Below are 17,591 nucleotides of genomic sequence, written 5' to 3' on the forward strand. Positions count from 1 at the left end.
AAATCAGCTCCACCTCATGGGTAAGTTGATTGAAAGTACAGTTGCCAACTGATGGGGGCCTGTGTTGTGACTGTGCATTTAACAGCAGCTGAAATCAATAGGGAGAGGTTCTCCTGGCACATAGATAGCACTGTCACTTCCTTGTTGTTTAAGGGCACAAGAAGATTTTTAAAATAAAATTGGCAACCCTAACTGAAAGAGAATGAAACAAAACAGAAAACAAAAAAAAAACAAGTGACCTGAGGAGGTGGCAAAGGAGTGAGGTTTTCAGTTCCAATTTCTTGAAAGACAGCTCTCTTAGAAATTTGGTGGTTTTTATTTTTGTTGTTAAATGCATCCTGATCATCACCATACCTGGACTAACAAAGAAGTCAAGCAGGAAAGAGAACAAAAGGGCAACACAGGAAGACAATGGATTTGTTAAACTCGACAGCTCCGCTCAGGCTGGTGGTGTGATCTGGCTGACCCAGCTACTGGTTTTCTCCAGAGACGTTTGCACAATTGTGCCTTTGACAAGGCAGCTGAAATAGTGACGACGGCCACCAGCTTGGGTGGCTTTTAAAAAGGATTAGACAAATACAGGGAAGATAAAAGTTGCCAAGGCTTACTATGCGGGAGGGGAGAGTGCTATTGTGCTCCGGTCCTGCTTGTGAGCCTCCCTGTGAGAAAAGAGTGCTGGAGTAGCTAGTCTTTGGCCTGATCCAACAAGGGTTGTCTTATGTTCTTTAAATAGCCAACTGTTTCTGTCACCTAGCACACCAATTTCCAGACGCATGTACAATATTTCTTATACAGTGGTACCTTGGTTTAAAACCATAATCCGTTCCAGAGGTCCAGTTGTAAACCAAAACAGGTTGTAACCCAAGGCGCACTTTTGCCAATGGGGCCTCCCCCCAAAAATTATTGTAATCAAAAAAATGGGTTGTAATCCAAAAAATAGGGACACGCACTTCCGGATTTGACGTGGTTGTAATCCAAAACGGTTGTAATCCAAAGTGTTTGCAAACCAAGGTACTACTGTATCTGAGAAGCAGGCATGTTTATGCACACTCCTAAACATGCCCATGCATTCCTTTGTTTGCATGCTTGAGGCATGACTGAAGTGCCACATGAAAATGTTATCATATGTTGAAATGGGTCAGCCTCCATAGCCTTTCAACTGAGCAGCACACAGCAGATGGAACTGTGGGGTGTGAAACACATAGCAGTCAAGTACAACATTCCTAGAGTGGACATGAAGAGGGATGTTTGTCCAGCCAGTAGAAAACTTCCTGTTTCCTCCTGAGCTGGGACAAACTTCCTCTGCATGTGACTAGAGGTGGGCATGACCTTACCTGCCCAGGTAACAAAAGGGGCAAGGCAGGCAGCACACTTCCTCTTCTCCATCTTGCTTTCGACGTGTGAGCAGCAATGACTACCAGTCTGCAGTCACTGGGACTAACCCCCATATGGGGTAGTTCCACGTGTATATATTTTTGTAACCTAAGTCTGCCTTCAGGGATCCATCTGTGAACTGAATGATTGTGAGTAAACTACTTTTATACTTTTTTATCAAGACTGTGTTGTGTCTATTCTTTGTAATAGGGATATAAGGGATTACCAAGGGACGCGGGTGGCGCTGTGGGTAAAACCTCAGTGCCTAGGACTTGCCGATCGCATGGTCGGCGGTTCGAATCCCCGCGGTGGGGTGAGCTCCCATCGTTCGGTCCCAGCTCCTGCCCACCTAGCAGTTCGAAAACACCCTTAAGTGCAAGTAGATAAATAGGTACTGCTGTATAGCGAGAAGGTAAACGGCATTTCCGTGTGCTGCTCTGGTGCCGGTTCGCCGGAGCAGCTTCGTCACACTGGCCACGTGACCCAGAAGTGTCTGCGGACAGCGCTGGCTCCCGGCCTCTAGAGTGAGATGAACGCACAACCCTAGAGTCTGTCAAGACTGGCCCGTATGGACAGGGGTACCTTTACCTTTAAGGGATTACCAGGAATCTTATATTTAGAGGCCAAAACTAGCCTGCAGCAAGCTAACCACTCTGCAATATAAAAGGGGAATGTTTAAAACTCTGCTAAGTTATAGAACTTGCTAGCACAAGTTAGGAAGGATATTATTAAACAATATATCCTCTCCTGCCTCCCTGAACATTCCCTCAGGAACTTCCATATACAGCAGCAGAATACCCCTGAATAGCCATTTCTGGGACAAACAGCACGAGTTCACATTGTACCGTCTGACTTTGAATGTAGCTTGCCATAAGAACTGGCCATAAATTAGATCAATCCTGCAAACTATCCATGGATAGCAGAGCAAATTCTGTCTAGTCAGATCAATATGATTTGTCAATTTCAAACTCCCCTTTGGCTCTGCTTCAGTTATTCTTAACTGTTCACTTTATATGTTGTGAGCCACTTTGGGCACAACTTTGTGGAAAAGTGGAATACACATAAAAAGATGCTGATGATGTAACAATTGAGTTTGTGTGATATTTATTACTGTGCGGATTAAGCATCTCATGTCCTTAACAGGTTGTTCCTGAGTGAGCTATGAGGTGATGGTGGTGACACATTTTCCATGGTGCTGCTATTAAAAGTAGTTACTTCAGTCCTCCCCATTATTGTTGGTGAGCTCTGCTGGCACATGTGGTCCTGGAGGGAAAAATACAGAAAAATACAGGATGCACACTTCAATTACTAACCCTACTTACTAAACAGTTAATGACAAGAAAACCTTTAGTGACAAATAATGAACTTTAGCATCATATGTGCACTTGGCAATCTTGATTTAGGGAGAAAACTATCTCTGTACAATGAATTAACCCAGCTGACTCTGTGTGGAGGTTTGAGATGTGAGATTGATTGCTGGTTGCTTTATTTAAGCCGGGGGGGGGCAAATTGTGCTCAAAATTAATCTCAACATGAAAAATTATTGTCTTGCAGCCCGAAAACTTTTTTCAAGACTGAAGATTAAAAACGGAGGGTGATGATTTTGTCTCTCTTATCACAAACGTGACTGACAAAGCAGTTTAATTCACTTTAACTGCACAAACCTAAAGTTCTGGCATGCATGTGAAACTTTCCTGCAAAATAATGACAACCTGGAGGTGCATTCCCTCTCACCTGTATGGGGTGCAGCTTCTCAGTGTTGTGATGTTCTGGCATATGGTCCTCCTCCCCCTGATCTGAGGGTCAAAAGCAATAAGGACTTGAACACTGATATAGTTGTAATCTGGGAAAGGACGAACTGTTTGACCTCAGCCTCTTGGACTACATCCTGAGGAGCTAGGCCTGTCCTAAGAGCATAAGAACAGCCTGCTAGATCAGGACAAAGGCCCATATAGTCCAGCATCTTGTCTTCACGGTGGTCAACTAGATGCCTGCGGGATATAGGGCATGAGCCCAAGAGCAACTCTTCCCCTCCTGTGCTTTGTAGCAACTGCTTTTCAGTAGCATCGCTGCCTCTGATCGCGCTTTATTTTGTTTATATGACAGTGAGAAGTGACAATTACACTAATAAGACACCTAAACAGCTGCTATATGATGATGCAGTAGTAGTAGCATCTTGGCGGGGACAAGCACACACCCTACTCTCAGACTCACCTGTGGAATAAGCCTCTAGTGGATGCTGGAGAAGGAGTAGCTGGAAAATAGAATTTAAGGTATTATACATAGTATGAAATGACAGAGAATCTATGAAAAAGTGATATGAGAAGAACAAGGTTTAACTTTAGCGTGTGAGGTCTCATCTTGGGTGACTAATTTAAAGTGACTAACATGGGATAGAGTGATGTAATCAGATTGGTGTAATAACTCCCCACCACCACATTTTCCAGCTTGGCTGCAAAAGTGGTGTCTCGCCCCAGGAGAGGCTATAGCTATACCTGAAATCCTTGGAGAGGAAGAGAGCTCCATTCTGTTCGTCCTAACCCTTTGTTATCATCTTGTCTTCCATACCCATTGCAGCATTAAAACCACTCTACCTTTTTCCTCCATATTTCTTACCATTATTAGGGTTATCTGGAGTCATCCTGCCGTAAGTCATCCAGGTGGTTCCTGTAGCAAGCTGAGGGGGAAAAATGAGACATCCCCATTGTGAGTCTGGAAGGCAAAAATAAGATACCCATCCTCTCTTTTCCATACCTGGGAACGGGAAGATAACAGTGTGGAGACTCACTTGCCAGTTTGGTGGGTGGCTGGCTCTTGAGGAGATGGAATCCATGGAAGAGGAGCGGCTATGAGGCACAGAGGTACAAAAAGTTAAGCGGTCCTTAGTGGGAATAGAAGGCGCAATAGACATCCAGATTTTGTGACTGGACTAAACCAATGTATGCATATTAAGGAAAAATCATACACTACATAAACTTGATTTCTATAGTTGCCAAGTCCGGTTTGGGGAAAACAAGGCAAGGGAATGGTTGAAAAACTTTGAATCTGGATCAAACTTTATGGTTAAGGAACTTGAAAAAAAGAAACAGCAGAGGTCACAGCAGCAAGTGTCCTGAGGCATGATGCAAGCAGCAAAAGGAACCTATGTATAGCAAATCCTCCTTGCATTGACTGAAACAATTCACTCCTTGAATACATATTTCTATTTTTTTCTTTTTCTACAGCCATGTGGATTACAGAACTTTGTTTTTCCCCTTATGTTCTTCTCGAATTTTGAGCAAGTTTACATATTCCCTGCTACTTATCACACCCAAAGAATATTAAGTTTCTTATGTGCCTACCTGATCACTTCACTGGACTTCTGGAAATTAAACGGTAGTGTAACTGCAAAGTATGAGAAAGTAGATTATTGTGAAGAGGAAGCATGAAGCTGAACCTAGTGGTATCAATGACCGCTTTGCATATAGAAGATCCCAGTTCAGTTCCTGACAACTTGGTTTAAAGAATCCTAGGGCAGGAGGAACAGCAGTCTCTGAAGGACACTGACTTCACTAAAAGGTTTTAAATGCTGAAGAACAAAAAAAGGCATGTATGCTCTTAATCTGATTTTCATGCCTCCATATATGTTAGCACAGTATGCAGTATCATGGAAGCACATTTGCTTTCTCTTCCTCAGTCAAGGCTACTTTCATTCATACATGTGCAAACCTGTAACACATGCTCGTGTAACCCCCACGATGGGCTTGATTTAGCCCTGGAGAGCAGAGTCACTCAGCAGAGAACTAGGAGGGGAAGCCTGGTCTGTTGGGGAGCTGAATAACAATTCTGAGTTTTTATCACCTTGTATCTACCTCCTTCAAGCTAAAAAAATTTAAGTCTGCCATTAACTGTGCTAGTCCTGTCACTTGGGGACGAAAGCTGTTTGAAGAATCAACTCTGAATTGTCCAGCCTCTTTGTGGACTAGAGGAATATGCAGATTGGCTGACTTCAAAGCTTGCCGGCAAGAATTGTCTTAATTTTCTATTTGGACTCTTTGGACCATTGCATAATTCGTGTTTTTATTTGTTTTTCCATTTATTTCATAAAATTTATAGACCTCCAAGTGGTTTACAAAAAGATAAAATAATAAAATCAGGGGGGGAAATACAATACATTGAAACATGCTAGAAGTTTAAATACTAAAGAAGATTAAAATTCACATCAGCATTTCTAAGCACCTGGGTAGGCTTGACTAAACAGGAACATTTTTGGCAGGCTCCAAAAAGAATACAGTGAAGGTGCCTGCTTGATATCAAACTTAGCTGTTGTATTGTTTTGTCTAATTATTTGTTCACCTTTACTATTTGCAAGTTCCTCCTCCTAGGTCCACATAGGCAAAGGTTACACACTCATATGCTCATCCACAATAATTTATGCTACCAAATACACATTTGTCCCAAAGCCTCAATTGAAAATTTCCTACCTGGCTGTAAGGGGGGCTTGATGGCAACTGGCCTCGGTGTGCTGTTTCTATAACAATTTAAAAGGAATTTTGTTCAGTCAAGGTTACCTTGCCTGTCTTGCTCAGAATGTTCAGCGTGGGCCTCAAACCCAGCACACCTCTGATATGAAGAGCCTCTAAGGCAAGGGTGAGAAGCCCTTTTCAGCCTGAGAAACAGGCAGGGCCATGCGCAGAAGTGGCTGGGGCAACAGATGCAGAGTAAAAGTCAGGGATCTCTACCTACACCCAGATCTCACCCACATTTCTACCCTCCATCCAGGCAAGCTAGAGGCATTATTACAGTTTGGTGACACATTGAGGGGTATATTGAAGCAATGATTCTTCAACATCAACTTCGTTGGACTGGTCATGTGCGGATGCCTGATTATCGTCTTCCAAAGCAACTACTCTATTCCAAACTTAAAAATGGAAAGCGTAATGCTGGTGGTCAACAAATAATAAAATAATAATAAAACATTATTTATATCCTGCCCTCCCCAGCCGAAGCCGGGCTCAGAACAGCTAACAACAGAGGTTTAAACACTCTCTCAAAGCAATTTTTTAGAAATGTAGTATAAACACCAACAATTGGGAAACACTTGCCTGCGAGCGCTCCAATTGGAGAACAGCCTTTACCAAAGATGTCATGGGCTTTGAAGACACTCGAACTCAGGACGCAAGGGAGAAACGTGCTAAGAGGAAGACACATTTGGAAAACCCTCACCGTGATCAACTCCCACCCAGGAACCTATGCCCCCACTGTAGAAGGACATGTGGATCCAGAATTGGCCTCCACAGTCATTACGGACTCACTGTTAAGACCGTGTTCATGGAAGACAATCTTACTTGGCTACGAGTGATCGCCAAAGAAGAAGAAGAAATGTGGGAATGAGTTTTTTGGCCTTGGAAAAGTCCCCAAGTGCCAGAAAGAGAAGCCCGAATGGCTGCATTCAGCTGCTAGACCTGGGATTCTCCATCCCTGCTCCATTTCATGCACTGCAATTTTTGGCAATTGTCCAAGCAGATCAGAACAGAAACACTCACCTGCTATCCTGGAGTTGATGTGGGGAATCCTGTAGGAAGAGAGTGGGGAATTTGCCCATGGAGAAAATGTTTCCCTCTGTCCTGGCAGAGGGGGTCAGGAAGCAAAACACACAGAGTTGGGTTTGTTCCAAACAAACAGCTCCTACCTCCAATGAGCAGAGATTCTTCATCAGTTCCCTGTTCTCCTTCTGTAATGCCTCCAGCTCCCTAAGCATTTGATGCACAAGATAGATGTCTTGGCAAAGCAGTGAGCAATATCCCATACCTCCCTTCCTCTTATTCCCAACCGTGGCCCTTTAATCACTATTGCAGAATACTTTTGTACTGATTTGTTGTTATTTTATTTCATAAAAATTGTACACTGTATGATTGCAAAAACAAAAACCCTCAAAGTGGTTTAGTAATAGAGAGGGGTTGGTGGGATGGCTCTAGGATCACATAATTTCTGCCCTAACTTTTGTTTAAAAAAAGATGGATAATTTTTAAATTAGGAGGGAGCAGAAGTAAACACTCCTATTCTCAGTCTATTGACTCATGTTAAATGTTCACATTATCATGAGGGCTTGCTGCACTCCTGATCAAGTGCCCTTGTCCACCAAACAGAAAAGAACTGCTTTCTTTCACAAAATAGTAAAAAAATAAATAAATAATGGGATATTTTCTATGGCTTTACGGACATGACTCCTCTTTCAGAAAGGAAGGAAAGGGGAAAGATTATTGTATGTAAAATGTGTAGATGCAGGCCATGCCGTTTTGAATAATCCCTGCTGTTCCCCCAGACCCATTTTTTTCTTTTCTTTTTGCAACCTGCGTGTCTCACTTTTCCTGTGTAGTTAGTTCCTGGTAAACTTGCTGCAGAGCTCCTTCAGCCTTTGAAGCACGGTATTTATAAAAAGAGGCAAGCAGCTCCATCTGGCTTTTCTGGAAAGTCCACACCTAAGAAGAGAACCATGGGAGGGATGAATTATGGGAACTCACAACTATTGATTCTCAGCAGATTGGGAGATTATAGCTCCTTTAGGGAAATGAAGAATGTCATTCAGGCCCTTGCCATTCTAGAGGTTATGGCCACTCATTTCATTCAAACAAATGAAACATTAAAACAGGAGTTGCCATAGATTTTTTTTCTCAGGGGTGGGAGGAAGCTTGCATTATGCAATGCATTATGATTGAAAGTAACTCTGCCTTTTCAATTAAACTTCCATTTCTTGCATTTTCAAAAGGAGTACAATCTTTTATTTTAAGTCATGAACTGCTCCAGGGTAGTGGGGGAAGTTCATCAAATGATAGGCAATCAGTGCTGTCCAAAACTAGCTCCTGATGCAAACTTGCCAAATTAATTTTCAGAAACTGTAGCTGGAAAGAAAAACATTCATTTGCACAGACGGTGATGAAAGCACTTCCACTATTCACATAATGCTTCCACTATTCACATAGTGGAGCAAGCAGCTCCACTATTCACATAATGCTTTCTTTGCAGGAAACTAGAACACCAGCCATAGCTGAAAAGTAATCACCAAATTCCATTATTTGAAATACACATTACGTTCAGCAAGTGACTGTGCATGCAGCAGCTGTTCCCAGAGTTGGCATAAGGTGCCAGAAATGCCAAACACCTGTCAAGACCTACCCACTAAGCAAGAGGCCCAGTCCCAATCCCTTGAACCTCCTGGCTTTGCTGATCCAACTCCTTGCTTTGAATTACTCCTTGAGTAGTATTGGCATGTTTGAAGGCCAGCTGACAGTGTGCAAAATGAAAGTTCTGTTCAGGACTCTAGGGCATCTCAAAGGCAGTCTCCTCGTTGTGTCAATTTATAATCTGTGATAGCCCTAAATGTATTGTGGGCTATGTCTCACAGAGGACTTTCCTGATGGCCTCAAGCATAGATTGAGGTACAAACTGCCCTCACCTCCTTATTCATTTACAGATATATACATATTGGAGCAGAACACTTGACAGTATCTTAAGCCAACATGTAGTGTTGGGCCAGACATGGTGCTAGAGTATCTCACAGAGGACTCTTCTATAAATGTGGCTGCATGATTTGTGGTGACCCAATACTTTGCGTGCATGTCTCCAGTTCAAGAGTCACTTGGGAACACCATGTGTTAAAAAGCATGTTATGCAAAAATCCTTTGACTGGAGAGAATTACATTGGAGACCAAAGGAAACAGTTTCCCAGTCTTGGAGACATATGATGTGGGATAGTCCAAAGCTTATTTTGGGCTACAGGTGCATATAAATTTCAGTTTGTTATTCAGATTTTCTCTATTTTGAACTTTTGAATAAGGAATTAGGAACTAATTGCTAACTTCAGACTCAAGGCTGTTGAGCTTTCCTTCCTTGCATTGTCTTTGGTTTTGACAGTCAGTGCCACACATTATAGAATCCAGGATCAAGAATGAATTTCAGGACCGGTGTCTTGTGTGTTAGGGCTCATCCAACATTCACTTGTCCTGTGCCTAGAAAGCACAAGTCCAAGAAGTTTTCTATTTTTCCTGCCACTTCCCCTGGGAAAACCCCGCTCTTTACTGCTGAATCAGAGCAAACGTTAATCTGCAGAAAACCCAAACTAAGTTTGCTCAGATTCAGTGGTAAATAATGGGTTTTCCCAGGGGAAAGTGGCGGGACAAGTGCAAGTAAGGACAAGCCTTTACTCTTACCTGAGAAATATGGGCAATATGGCCGAGTACAAGTTCAACGGGACTTTTGAAAAACTTTTTTGCTTCTGGCTGCATCTGTTGGGTCAGAAGGAAAAACACAGAAGGGGATATTCACCACTGATTGATACGTTATTAAAGATTTTGGGATCTAAGGAAGGTCATCTCACCATCTTCTGCTTCAAGGTGAGTAGAAGCCACAACTTACATTATCATTAAGAAGCAAATATTTTGTGCTTGTTCCACAAGATGGGCATTTATCTGTCGGGATTCAAATGCAAAAAGTTAGTGCACATACTAAAAATTACTGTGGATAAGAAGTGTTCCAAAAGAACAAAACACTGAAATCCTCTGAAATCACGTCCTTAGATTCAAAGTTCTTTGCTTGTCTTAAAATTGTTCTACTCATTAAAACAGGCCAGAAATGATTAATATAAAAATTGCAGCATTAAGATTAACTCAAATTTATTGAAAATTTAAACATTCAGTTATTTTTGATCCACCATGGAGTTAAGATTCCTAGCATTTCATAGTGTTATCATAGGACTGTGGAATGTAGCAGGGAAATGATATACATAAACAAACAGGAACATAAGCAACAAAGTTATATGTGCAGGAAACTGAAATGAAGGTTTATTGCACATCTGTAGGGGGTTGGGAATCAGTGATTGTTTGAATGTCAATCAAAGGGTCCTGTGACACCGGCTTAAACTTAAAGGATATGATGGCATGTCTGAATGCGTCCCAGACAAGGTAGACCTGACATGCTGCTGCTCTTACCTGAGCCAGCACATTTTTTGCAAAATATGTGTCCACAGCTGGTGACAGAAAAATCAGACCCCTCCTGGCTGAAACACTGGTTGCAATGAAACCAGTCCATACTGCAAAATGGGAGAGCTGAGGCAGAGTTCCTCCGCTGAGATGTTCTTCTTCTATTAATCTTTATTTCCCCAAACTGTTTCTACTATTACTGTTTTAAGTCTGAAAGACAAAAACAAAACAAAATACTGCAGACTGGGCTGCAGGCTTTCTAAACACCCTCACCCCATCTTTAGCAAACAATCCTGTGCCTATCTGTTCAGAAGAAAAACCCATGAAATTAAATGGTCAGACTCCTAGGTCTGTGCGTATAGGATTGCAGCCTAACATTTGACACCTGAGGACAAAAACTGGGAAAGATGGAAAGGATTTGCTGAAATAGCTAACCGAACGAGAATACAAAAAAGGGAGGTGTGAGGAGGTCAAGGAAACAAGCAAATGAAAGATAAGTTATGGGAAGGTTTGTTGTGTTTTTTAATTGTTTCTATTTTTCTGTTTTTTCTTCCTTTTTCTTTTTCCATATTGTGATGTGTTGTCTTGTTTTTGCTTAATTTGGTGTTTTTTCTTTTTTCTTTTTGTAACCTTTAAAACTTTAATAAATATTACTTTAAAAAACAACAACATTTGACACCTGAAGGTATTTGAAGAAGTGTGCATGCACGCGAAAGCTTATACCCAGAACAAACTGAGTTGGTCTCTAAGGTGCTACTGGATATTTATTTTTATTTTTATATATATTTCGAACATTTAACACCCTAAAGGCATTGGGTAACCATAAAGCTGGCACTTTTTTTGTGAACACCACAATACTGGATTTCAGTATTCCCCGCCCCCTCCACTTTTTGGTATGGAAATCTATCACAAACCATTTTCCACACAGTTAAGGAAAACTAATGCTTTTTTAAAAGGCAATGTTTCTTAAGTTTTAGAAAAAGTAAGAATGACAGGGTGTGAAAGCAGATTTTGGATTGGCTGAAAAGTGTAGATGCTTTGGTGTTCTCTTTATTTTACTTCAGTTTTGGGGAAAACTTTAAAAGGAGCCTTCCCTTTTTTTCCCCTGAGGTATCAATGGTTGGTCTTTTCTTTGAGGAGAGAGAAATTTCCCTTCTTCTGGTACCTAAAGAAAATAACCCAGATCAACGCCCAGGTGACAGGGAAATGTGCCTTTTCCAGGCGAATGTTCTGGAAACTGGGAGGGCGCTTTCCTCAATGGCCTCCTTCTCCCTCAGGAGGAGCTGCCGCCATCGCCGTCTCCCTCAGCCGATTACAGCCTGTTATGGCGGGCAACGTAGCTGCTGCCCGTCCAGCATTTACAATTTATCCCTTTCTCTTGTGGCGGGCTCGCTTCTCCCCCTTGAAGCGCCCTGACGCCCTGCCTTTCTTTTCCCCTCACAACAAGCGCGGCGTGACAGCCTCTCCTTTTCCCGCCCTTTTCCTCTAGGCGGCTTTCGCTGAGGGGAGAAAGAGCCCGCGCTGCTGGGGAGGAGGAGGAGGAGGAGGATATATATATATAAATATATTTATATATATATATATAAATGTGTTGAATATTAAAAAATATATTAAAGAACATAAAGGGGAGGGACCCTTTAAGAAATAAGTAAACATTAATAGAACGGAAACTTTATTGGAATTTCAGCTAGAGAGAGAGAGAGAGTTTTAATTCTATGAAAGTATGTGCATATATAAAGTGAAGAAAATATGGTCATTGTAAAAATATATGCTATTTTGTTTGTTTTTTATAATCTATTGAAAAATTCTTAATAAATATTTTTTTAAAAAAAGAAAGAAAGTATGTGCATATATATATATATATATATATATATAAATGCTCCACCTTTTCCCCTGACAAAGGCTCAAATGAGATCAGAACATAAACAGTAAACACTTCCAAATTAAGGGGAAAAAAGTAAAGGTTAAGAAATAACAATATGGAAATAAATGAAATGTAAGATGTAACTTGAAGAATATTCGGTATAAAAATGATAAGAATATAAGAGCATTCAGCTGAAAGATGAAGCATAAGACAAAATTAAGCAGAAGTAGCAAATAAGTTAAAGAAGGGGAAGTGGAGGGAAGTCAACAGGGTGGGGGGAGTTTTGTTTTATTGTATTTTCTTTCATACGATAAATGTGTTGAATATTAAATTGTAAAATTTAAAAGAACATACGGGGGAGGGGAGGGACCCTTTAAGAAACAAGTAGACATTAATAGAACTGAAACTTTATTGGGATTTCAGCTAGAGGGGAGGGGTTAATTCTATGAAAGTATGTGCATATAATCTATTAAAAACATGCGGACACACAATCACAAGGAAAACAGCATGGTGCTAACCGCCCCGCCATTCAAGTCAGGGCCAAGGGGGCTAAAGGAATGGCTGCTGAGGAGAAGCAAGATAGTTCTGGGGGGTGGGGGAAGAAATAGGAACATATTAGTGTATTTTTGGTCTTTGTGGAAGCCGCCCAGAGTGGCTGGGGAAATGCAGCCAGATGGGTGGGGCTACAAATAATAATAATAATAATAATAATAATAATAATAATAATAATAATAATAATTAATATTAGCAGTGCTGGATTTATGTATAAGATAAACAAGCTATAGCTTAGGGCCCCACTCTCTAGGGGGCTCCCAAAAAATCTATAATCAGAGAAAAACTGGATGTACCTTTCCAAAATATAAGCTAAAAAACAAATAAAATAAAACCTACATACAGCAAAAGTGTTTTGTGTTGTGTAGGCTCCTAGGATGTAAGTCATGGGCCCCACCTGCTAGCCTGCTCCCTAAAATATCACGGCTTTGCTCATTTCTAAAGGAACATTTGTTATTGCCAAATGCCAATTATTGCGTTTGTTATAATTAAAAAATCATTTTAAGTTAGAGCTTAATAATTATTTCACTATTAATATACTTCTAAATTGTTTTTCAGTTCAACAGTTACTTTGATAAAATACATATCTTGTTACGTGCAAATGGCTTGAGATAGAGCTGGACCATAAAGAAGGCTGATCGCTGAAGAATTGATGCTTTTGAATTCTGGTGCTGGAGGAGACTCTTGAGAGTCCCATGGACTGCAAGAAGATCAAACCTCTCCATTCTGAAGGAAATCAGCCCTGAGTGCTCACTGGAAGGACAGATCCTGAAGCTGAGGCTCCAGTACTTTGGCCACCTCAGGAGAAGAGAAGACTCCCTGGAAAAGACCCTGAAGTTGGGAAAGATGGAGGGCGCAAGGAGAAGGGGACGACGGAGGACGAGATGGTTGGACAGTGTTCTCAAAGCTACCAGCATGAGTTTGACCAAACTGCGGGAGGCAGTGGAAGACAGAAGTGCCTGGCGTGCTCTGGTCCAGGGGGTCACAAAGAGTTAGACACGACTAAACGACTAAACAACAACAACAACAACGAGCTTTCGTGTGCATGCACACTTCTTCAGATACACACGAAATGCATGCACACGAAAGCTCATACCAAGAACTAACTTAGTTGGTCTTTAAGGTGCTACTGGAAGGAATTTTTTTTGTTTTGACTATGGCAGACCAACACGGCTACCTATCTGTAACAACAACAACAATGTAAAGGCAAAGGGACCCCTGACCATTAGGTCCAGTCGTGGCCGACTCTGGGGTTGCAGCGCTCATCTCACTTTACTGGCCAAGGGAGCCTCCAGGTCATGTGGCCAGCATGACCAAGCCGCTTCTGGTGAACCAGAGCAGCGCATGGAAACACCGTTTACCTTCCCGCCGGAGTGGTACCTATTTATCTACTTGCACTTTGACGTCCTTTCGAACTGCTAGGTTAGCAGGAGTAGGGACCGAGCAACAGGAGCTCACCCCGTCGCGGGAATTCGAACCGCCGACCTTCTGATCGGCAAGTCCTAGGCTCTGTGGTTTAACCCACAGCGCAACCCGCATCCCTACATAGCATGTATTCAACACAAAAAGACAATTTGTTGTTGACAAAGGACAGCTGGACATATAAAGGGCCCCATTACCTTTAGGAACTGAGGGCCTCATCAAACCTCAATCCAGCCCTGAATATATGAGGGGTTGTATAGCTGGAGTTAGAAGTTTGCTTTAGGGGCCATATTTGCCAAATTTCGAAAAGTGAAAATCTGGACACAAAACACGTTGAGCTTTTTTTTTTTTTTTGCCCCACAATCAGCAAGAACAACACAGAACAACACTGCCATACATCCAGATTTTCCCATACATTTTTCCGGTTTCCGCCCAGGCGCTGCTGTTTCCAAGTGCAGTATTCCGTGTAGGTCTGGGAAATTCCAGACATATGGCAACCCTTGCTTTTGTTGTTGTTGTTTAGTCGTGTCCGACTCTTCGTAACCCCCTGGACCAGAGCACGCCAGGCACTCCTGTCTTCCACTGCCTCCCGCAGTTTGGTCAAACTCATGTTCATAGCTTCAAGAACACTGTCCCACCATCTTGTCCTCTGTCATCCCCTTCTCCTTGTGCCCTCCAATTTCCCAACATCAGGGTCTTTTCCAGGGAGTCTTCTCTTCTAATGAGGTGGCCAAAGTCTTGGAGCCTCAGCTTCAGGATCTGTCTTTCCAGTGAGCACTCAGGGCTGATTTCCTTCAGAATGGATCGGTTTGATCTTCTTGCAGTCCATGGGACTCATAGAATCATAGAATCATAGAGTTGGAAGAGACCACAAAGGCCATTGAGTCCAACAGTTACATATTTGCTTGTTAGACTTTGTGTTTATTATTTTAATAATAACACAAAAATATGTATATGCTACCCATCTGACTGGCTTGCCCTGGCCACTCTGGCTCCCAACAAAAAATAGTTAAAACACAACACCAGCATCACATGCTGAAAATTTCCCCAAGCAGGGCTGCCTTCAAATGTGTTTTTAAAAGTCACATAGTTGTTTGTCTGTTTGACATCTGCTGGGATGGCGTTCCACAGGGTGGGTGCAACTACCGAAAAGGCCCTCATCCTGGCTTTAATCAGTTGTGCTTAATATGTCATGCTTAATGACATCATCAGATCCCACCCATCCCCAGTGACATCACTGGAGGCCACCTCCAAGTCTCAGGTTTGGGCCCTGAAATCTTAATGGTTGTTTTTTTTCTGACCTGGCAACCCTGGTTCCCAGTGTCCAACCAGATCAGCTTAAAACTTTTAAATGCCCAGGCAAATAAATAAATGTTGGCGTTGATATGATTGCAACATTAGCATTGGTTGTGCTCCTAGGGACTTGGAACCACTAACAAATGATCAGCCTCTATTCCTTGATAGTACAGAGAGCAAGCATGGACAAGTGTTGGAATAGCATTCAGGGAACCAGCTAAGGAAAGGGCATAAATAAATACTAGGTGTAATTTCTCAAGAACTAGGTCAGGGACTAGATTTGTTCTTTAAAAAATTCACGATTTCTTTAGAGTATCGTTATTATAGATCTACTTTATGGAGTGATCTAACAAGGACCCCTGCCCCAAGGAGCTGACAATCTGAAATTTGCGTGAGAGACATGTGAAAGATGTATGAATACACTCAGCTTTAAATACTATACAGGATTGTTCAGCTGAGGATAAAGAAAAAAACTAAAGGCTTCACAGGGTTGGGTTTTGGAGGAGGGACTTGAATTTTAGAATCAAGGCAGCTGAAGCTTTTATTTTTTAAAAATTGTGTTTCTAAACAGGTGCAGTGCCTTTTCTTCATTAGTGAGATTGCAATCAGTATCCATCCGTCTGAAATGTCCATGCTTTGGACAAAGTACAAAAAAATTCAGGTCCTATTTCCTTCACGGATGTGTAGCAGAAGAAATTCCAGCAGGTGTAGCTTTTTTCCATCCTCAAAGTACAAACTGCAGTTGCCAAGCCCTGCTGCCTCCCTTTTGCAGCTGGTCATCCTCTTCAGGTGGGAGGATGTGTGTGCATGCTTGAGCGCTAATACTTCTGTCAATACAGCAGTGACTGGCCACTGCCCCTTTGCGGTCTTAGTTATGGCTAGCTGCTAGCCAACAGCACGTGGTTCAGTTTCCTTTGTTGGAATTTTATGTGACAGGGTTATTGTGTCACTAAGGGACACAGGGAGCGGCACTGCAGTAAACGACAAGGCAAGGCGCTTTTTCAGAGAAGGAAATGGATTCTCTGATTCAGGGGAGGAAACACACACAACCAACTATAAGTTACATAATTGTTAGAATTTTTGTTTTGCTGCATTTCCCAAACACTGAAAGCATGAATTTGGGTGACACTGACTGCAGAACCATAAAACAGAAAATATTCTGGAACGACAGGAAGGATTGGGATAGCTGGGATAGCAGGCTTGTTGGTTTTTGAATGTCTTATGCAGATTTTTCAATTCCGTTGTTCTGTATGGGACAATGACAATAAAGATCGTATTGTAGGAATACAGAACTGGGAGAGAGGGTACTTAAGTTCCATAAGGTTACAAGAACAAAAACCAACAGCTACACTCTGGTTATTGGCCATCCAACTTCTGCTTAAAAACCAAGGAAGGAGCGTCCACAACCTCCCAAGGGAGTCCAGTGTCAAAACAGTTCTTTCTGGCAAAAATTTCTTCTTGACATTTAGTTGGAATCTCCTTTCTTGTAACTTAAAGCCGTTGGTTCAAGTCCTTTGTTGTTATTACCAGGGAAATTACAGATGGCCTTTCAGAGTTTTACCTGTTGTCATTGGAAAATATAATATGGATATCTAAAGTGTCCTTCTGGTCAGTGGAGAGTGCAGCAGTCCCAACCCAGATGGGACCTTAGGCTTCATGGGGCTACTTCATCTGATCAGTCTAGAACAGGAACTCTCAGAGGCTCCAACTATCTCCCACCGTTAGTCTTATGTTCACAATGTTATTATTGCTAGGTGTTGGACCAGCCTCACCCTCAAAGCTTTTCAAAGACCGGCAGTTCCAGTAAGGTCCCACTTCCCCTACTGGCTGCCCAGCACCACCTGAACCTTCAATCAGTGCTGACTATCTCCAGAAGTTAACTCTTTCTTGTGGGCTCCACTCTATGCTGACCAGAAGGACATTTCATGGTAAGTCCAACCTGCCATTCAAGTATCATTCTGCAGAATGTTTTAAGGCACTTGAGTGTTTGTCAGTTAAAAGTTCTGAATGCATTTGCAACGTGAACTGATCAATTTCAATGTTTCCTTTTGAACAACTTAGCAGGTTACACAAGTGTTTATTTTACTTACATTAAGGACATTTCACGGTAAGTCGAACCTGCCATT

General features: G+C 42.0%; 2 protein-coding genes across 4 annotated transcripts in view; one reads left to right on the plus strand and one right to left on the minus strand.

Annotated features, from left to right (window-relative positions):
• Nucleotides 1–17,591, plus strand: part of PTK2B (protein tyrosine kinase 2 beta) — a 247,159-nt gene that overhangs the window by 88,698 nt on the left and 140,870 nt on the right. The gene's annotated exons all lie outside the window — the stretch shown is intronic.
• On the minus strand, nt 2,462–11,575 carry LOC309365862 (E3 ubiquitin-protein ligase RNF212B-like). Of its 3 annotated transcripts, none has more exons than XR_014166253.1 (14): nt 11,011–11,575; nt 10,341–10,716; nt 9,769–9,821; nt 9,564–9,638; nt 7,720–7,835; nt 7,046–7,106; nt 6,900–6,928; nt 5,838–5,884; nt 4,716–4,758; nt 4,129–4,220; nt 3,991–4,051; nt 3,589–3,628; nt 3,109–3,170; nt 2,462–2,637 (listed from the first exon to the last, which is right to left on the minus strand). XR_014166253.1 is itself a non-coding variant. In XM_081904410.1 (14 exons), the coding sequence occupies exons 2-13, from the start codon at nt 10,438–10,440 to the stop codon at nt 3,128–3,130; spliced, it is 795 nt and encodes a 264-aa protein (XP_081760536.1). In that variant the 5' UTR covers nt 10,441–10,716; nt 11,011–11,575; the 3' UTR covers nt 2,462–2,637; nt 3,109–3,127. The 3 variants fall into 3 exon arrangements, 2 of the variants coding, with proteins under 2 accessions (XP_081760536.1, XP_081760537.1); XM_081904410.1 differs by having other exon boundaries at nt 3,991–4,086; XM_081904411.1 differs by having other exon boundaries at nt 4,163–4,220; nt 11,011–11,199.

Source organism: Podarcis melisellensis (genome assembly GCF_964234715.1).
Source record: "Podarcis melisellensis genome assembly, chromosome: 3".
Classification (NCBI taxonomy): Eukaryota; Metazoa; Chordata; class Lepidosauria; order Squamata; family Lacertidae; genus Podarcis; species Podarcis melisellensis.

What these genes read in the sequence shown, in the direction of transcription:
- LOC309365862 (XM_081904410.1), bottom strand. Translation starts at nt 10,440, where the DNA reads ATGGACTGGTTTCATTGCAACCAGTGTTTCAGCCAGGAGGGGTCTGAT. An exon ending in GAACTAACTACACAGGAAAA is followed by an intron (nt 7,107 to 7,719) that starts GTGAGACACGCA and finishes TCAAATGCTTAG; the next exon opens with GGAGCTGGAGGCATTACAGA. An exon ending in CATCAACTCCAGGATAGCAG is followed by an intron (nt 5,885 to 6,899) that starts GTGAGTGTTTCT and finishes AAATTGTTATAG; the next exon opens with AAACAGCACACCGAGGCCAG.